The sequence below is a fragment of the Macrosteles quadrilineatus genome, unplaced genomic scaffold (genome assembly GCF_028750875.1).
Source record: "Macrosteles quadrilineatus isolate MER2022 unplaced genomic scaffold, UCM_ALF_1.0 Scaffold_2__2_contigs__length_208266976, whole genome shotgun sequence".
Classification (NCBI taxonomy): domain Eukaryota; kingdom Metazoa; phylum Arthropoda; class Insecta; order Hemiptera; family Cicadellidae; genus Macrosteles; species Macrosteles quadrilineatus.
In genome coordinates this window covers 200,100,692-200,105,153 of record NW_026542595.1, presented here as the reverse complement: position 1 = coordinate 200,105,153, position 4,462 = coordinate 200,100,692, and the positions used below count along the sequence as shown (strand labels likewise).

The following is a 4,462-nucleotide window of genomic DNA, read 5'->3' as shown; positions in this document are numbered from 1 at the left end:
TTTATGAATATATTTTTTAAATAGGATTTTAGCAAAATATTGATTTTAGATTAGTAACCTAATAATTTACTAGGTAAAACAATAAACAAATTATGTCCGTTATTACAATGGTAGATACAATATTATCTAGCATTAATACAAACTAATATATATGAATAATTCTACTTATTTAACGACAGGAAATAGTTATTTCAGCTGTCTGTAAGTACAGTTCGACCTACACCCTATATTTGAAACAATATTGTAAAACAACACATGGTTTACTCCGAATATAATTATATCAGTCCAAATGAGCCGATAAATTTAGTAATTTATCTTATCAAACAAATAAATGATAGCGTTGTTCCACAAATCAGAAAAACGATAAGTAATATAAAGAATAGTTTGTAAACAAACATCAATATGGGAATGTTGAGTAATTTCTTCTCTAAAGAAGACAATATTTGCTATACTTCTTTGTTTATATGTTTTATTTATAGTTGGTACGTGAGACTAAATAATTTTGGTGTCTTTGATTTTTCAGATGACAAGTAGTGCCAGTTTGTAAATTAAAAACCTCAGACAACATAAAATATATGTTTGGATGCCGTGAATTAGTTTTAATTACTATTTTAAATATTCTGTAATCTGAAATACATCAGAGTAATTTTAATATTATGCCTCCATTAACTATTGTACCAAGAAGTGATTGGGGTGCTTTACCCCCTCAAAAGGAAATTGCTGACCTTCCTAAACCTGTCCTTAAAGTGCTGATGACTAAAACAAGGACACTACCTTGCAATAATGACGAAGAATGCAAATTTCATATTAGGAAGATGCAGGCATTTCACATGGGAAAAGGATTTGAGGACATCGCTTACAAGTAAGTTTTAAAGCTTAATTCGATGGTAAATTGTTCCATTTAAGTTGGCTGAAAAATTTGTCAATAATGTAAAGAGTTTTATAAAAAAAAAACTTTAGGTCAAAGTCATTCATATTTGTTAGATAAGGAGCAACGTAGAAAATGTTAAGTAATGGTGTATGTAGAATTACACATCAATTTGTTCATTTAATTTCTTAACATTAATATTCCTATTTTAGATAGATGTAGCGAGCAATCAAGCAATAATAGTGGGGATTTTGGCAGCATAGTTATTATTATTTGACATCAGAAACATATTGATTAATCTCATAATGTTGGAACGAATAAACTATATGTATTTTATGTAATTTAAACCAGAAGGGAACTTTGTTTTAAGTACCAGCTGGTGTGCCAATTAACAATTTCTTAAAACCCAGATTTGCATCTAGGGTGTTGATGCTGATATACTTTGTAAACAGGCTTTACGTTTGTAGCAGCCTTCTAAATTTTGGTTGTCGGAAGTGGTGTGATCATAAATAGGTTTTCTGTTGTCTTCATGTACTATGTCAAAACGATGGCCTGTCATTTTAACTCGTAATGAGTTCGAAGTCTAGCCAATGTAATATTTTGGACCATGTTTAAATTAAACTTGATAAAGATATATTATAGTTTAGTGATTTTTTTCTAAAAAATATTTTCTTCAACAACATAATTATAACTAACTGCCTTACTATCAGTTTCATAATCACCCCCGATGCTAAGGTGTATGAGGGGAGAGGATGGTACAAAGTGGCACCAACCCCTGTTGAACGTCCGGAGTTCAAGGATGCGGCTTTAGTCATCGCTCACATTGGAGACTATCCAGGTAACAGCTAAACCCATATATCAATTTAAAAGGTAGCCTGAAGAAATTATTTTCAATTTTATACTAGTAAAAGGAACTTTGTTGTAATATATTGTGTCTAAATTGTACATACTTAAAAATTCACTAGATTTTAGCAATTTTAAATTTTAAGTGTCAAGTTTACAACTACTGTAGGTAAGATTTTTTTATAAGAACCTGCAACCAGTAACGTATTTATAATGTAAAGCAACAATTTAAGAAAGGATTTTTTTGAGTTATCTCACACATAGTAAGTCAATTTTTTGTCATTTTTATTGTTGGTATTTTTTATCTATAAAAACAGGACTTATAAATGGAAAAAATAAGCAACTCATTTATTAGATTTTTTACGATCAGTTAAATAGGTTTTCTTGACAAACTAACATTAAAGCATGAATAAAACCTTTATTGTAAACTGATTATTTTTTTTAGATTTTTACAATATTTTAAATTTAAAACATTCAACAATGATTTGTATGGTAAGTATAAAAATATAGCAATAGAATTATCTTCAACCAATGGTTTGGAAGGCAAAAGCGAATACATATAACTTTAGTTAGTTATATATTGTTTTGGTAGTGAAACATTTTCACTAAGAGGACAATATACACAGAGTTAACAGAGAAAATAAGCATTTTATAAATAAGTACAACAACATATACGGCATTTAAGGCTATTTATATGATCCTAAGTATGTATAGAATCATATGGTAACCATATCTCATTTACCCCGAAAATGTCAGTTACCACAACTGTGCTTAGCAGGGCAGTATAGTTGATTATACTTTATACTCAAAGGCACTTTTTGTTTCATAAGTGTTTGTAACACTTCGTATTTGCAAACTTAGTGTAACCATAATCTTAAATTAGTTCACTGTACCCCAAAATAAATGTGTGACTAAAATACGTAATAAATAGTTTAAAATTGCCAAATAAAATGATTTAAAACTACAATTTAACCACAAAGATCTTTTTCAGCTACGGATGAAATATACAGATGGCAAGTAAGGTCCACTATGGCTATCATCGATTATGGAATTTTAAATAACATAGTGGATTTTGAAGTTAGAATGGCAGAAATGTATCCATTTGTTTGCAATGAGGGGTTCGAGTTAGAAGATCCTAATCATAAGTTTCCAATCGTAGATGTGACAGATAAGCCAGAATAAATTGTAATTTTGTGTATCCTTACTGAAAAATAAAAAAAATCCTCAATTCAATAGTGTACACATGGACAGTAACACTTTTGGTAGATGAACTTATTGAAGATAACTGCCATTTCTAAACTGGTTGATAGTTGTTTAATTGTGTTACTATTGGCAATATCAGCTTAATTAAACAAAATAATAAAAACACAGGTTTTTTTGGCATTACATTTAGATTTTGAACTATTGTACTCTGTAACGATTCACCAACAAAAGCGATAATTAAAATAAAAGTACTAACCAACAATACAACAGAATTAGAACCATACTTAAAATATGTATTAATGGTACATGTGTACTTTGTAAGTAAGTGTAACTCATTAAAAACACTCTAAAGCTTACTGAGTAAATACTAATTTAGAGGAAGATTTGTGTAAATTGTATAACGTTAAAGCTAACAAACCTTTTTAATGTAGCACGTTATGACTATATAATTAGTACAACATTTCTGTGAAATGTTAAAAACCTTTAATCATTGCTAATACACAAATTAAGTTAGATGTTAGTTTTAAAAATACAGTTGAATTAAACAAATACTAAAATCTACACAAATACAGTTCTAATATACCAAACGTTAACCACTGAAAACTTAGGAATATTTTAAGATGAATTGACCATACAGTTTTAACCAAGTATTGTTAACCTAGAGCATATATTTTGCAACATAGGTAAATGTCCTAATTTCAAATACTTCCTAAACGTTTTTCATTTCAGTACTCGATCCAGTGCGAAAACAAATGGATAAAATTATGTACAAACTGTTAGATTATGGCATGGAGTTAAAAATAATCAATGCTGGAAACTGCGATTTTGAGCTTACTGAAGAAGATCCCTGGGTGGACAATGGTATACTAGCAAAAGTGTTTGCCAGAATGTTTGATAAAGCTTGACCACTAGTTATTACAGAATAAATGTTAATATCCACAAAGAAATCATTAAATCTATAATGTTTTTGGCCAGACAGCTATCCGTTGCAAAGGGAAATGTATATAAAAGCCACAAACCTCATGGACTTTGCTGTTGCCAGCAAAATGTGGTGTGAGGAAGTCGACGTGCGGTACATAACGAATTGGATTGACGATCCTAGCTTTGAGTTACATATCAGTAAACTTGATGAGGACGTAAATAAAAAAGATGTTTTCTAACACAGTTGTGCGATTATTGAAAAGGCATCCCTTTAATGTGGACTTTTTATAGTCAGTTGTCCTTTTCAAAATATGGCCGAAAAAGATATTCACTAATAGATAAAAAAGGATTAATGCTTCTGGAAAGTATCATCCGAGTTTAAAGTGTGTTTGAGAGTGATCGTAAAATTGTTTTGTTACCCTACTTTGGTTAATAAGTATTTTTGATAGTATGAGGGTTTTAATCGTTTAGGAATGCGTATACAATATTATGTTTAAGGTAAATATTTAATGCATGGATTTTCATAGATATAAAAAAAACATGTAATTAGTGTTATATAAAAATGTTTACAGTTTAATAGCAAAAATGATAAATATAATGCTTGAGAGGTAAATGCTCTGGGCTAAC

At 29.6% G+C, this 4,462-nt stretch overlaps 1 protein-coding gene across 2 annotated transcripts; it reads left to right on the top strand.

Annotated features, from left to right (window-relative positions):
• The first annotated feature begins 409 nt into the window (after window positions 1-409).
• On the top strand, window positions 410-3,843 carry LOC128987826 (peptidoglycan-recognition protein 1-like). 2 transcript variants are annotated; one of them, XM_054408860.1, is made up of 3 exons: window positions 410-862; window positions 1,579-1,706; window positions 3,644-3,843. In XM_054408860.1, exons 1-3 carry the CDS (start codon window positions 657-659, stop codon window positions 3,817-3,819), a joined length of 510 nt encoding a protein of 169 aa, XP_054264835.1. In that variant the 5' UTR covers window positions 410-656; the 3' UTR covers window positions 3,820-3,843. The 2 variants fall into 2 exon arrangements, with proteins under 2 accessions (XP_054264835.1, XP_054264834.1); XM_054408859.1 differs by lacking the exon at window positions 3,644-3,843 and adding an exon at window positions 2,703-2,902.
• The last annotated feature ends 619 nt before the right edge of the window (window positions 3,844-4,462 follow it).

Bases quoted from the DNA above. Each gene is read 5' to 3' on its own strand.
- LOC128987826 (XM_054408859.1), top strand. From the start codon at position 657: ATGCCTCCATTAACTATTGTACCAAGAAGTGATTGGGGTGCTTTACCC. The intron at 863-1,578 runs GTAAGTTTTAAA...CCTTACTATCAG, and splicing joins TTTGAGGACATCGCTTACAA to TTTCATAATCACCCCCGATG. The intron at 1,707-2,702 runs GTAACAGCTAAA...GATCTTTTTCAG, and splicing joins TCACATTGGAGACTATCCAG to CTACGGATGAAATATACAGA.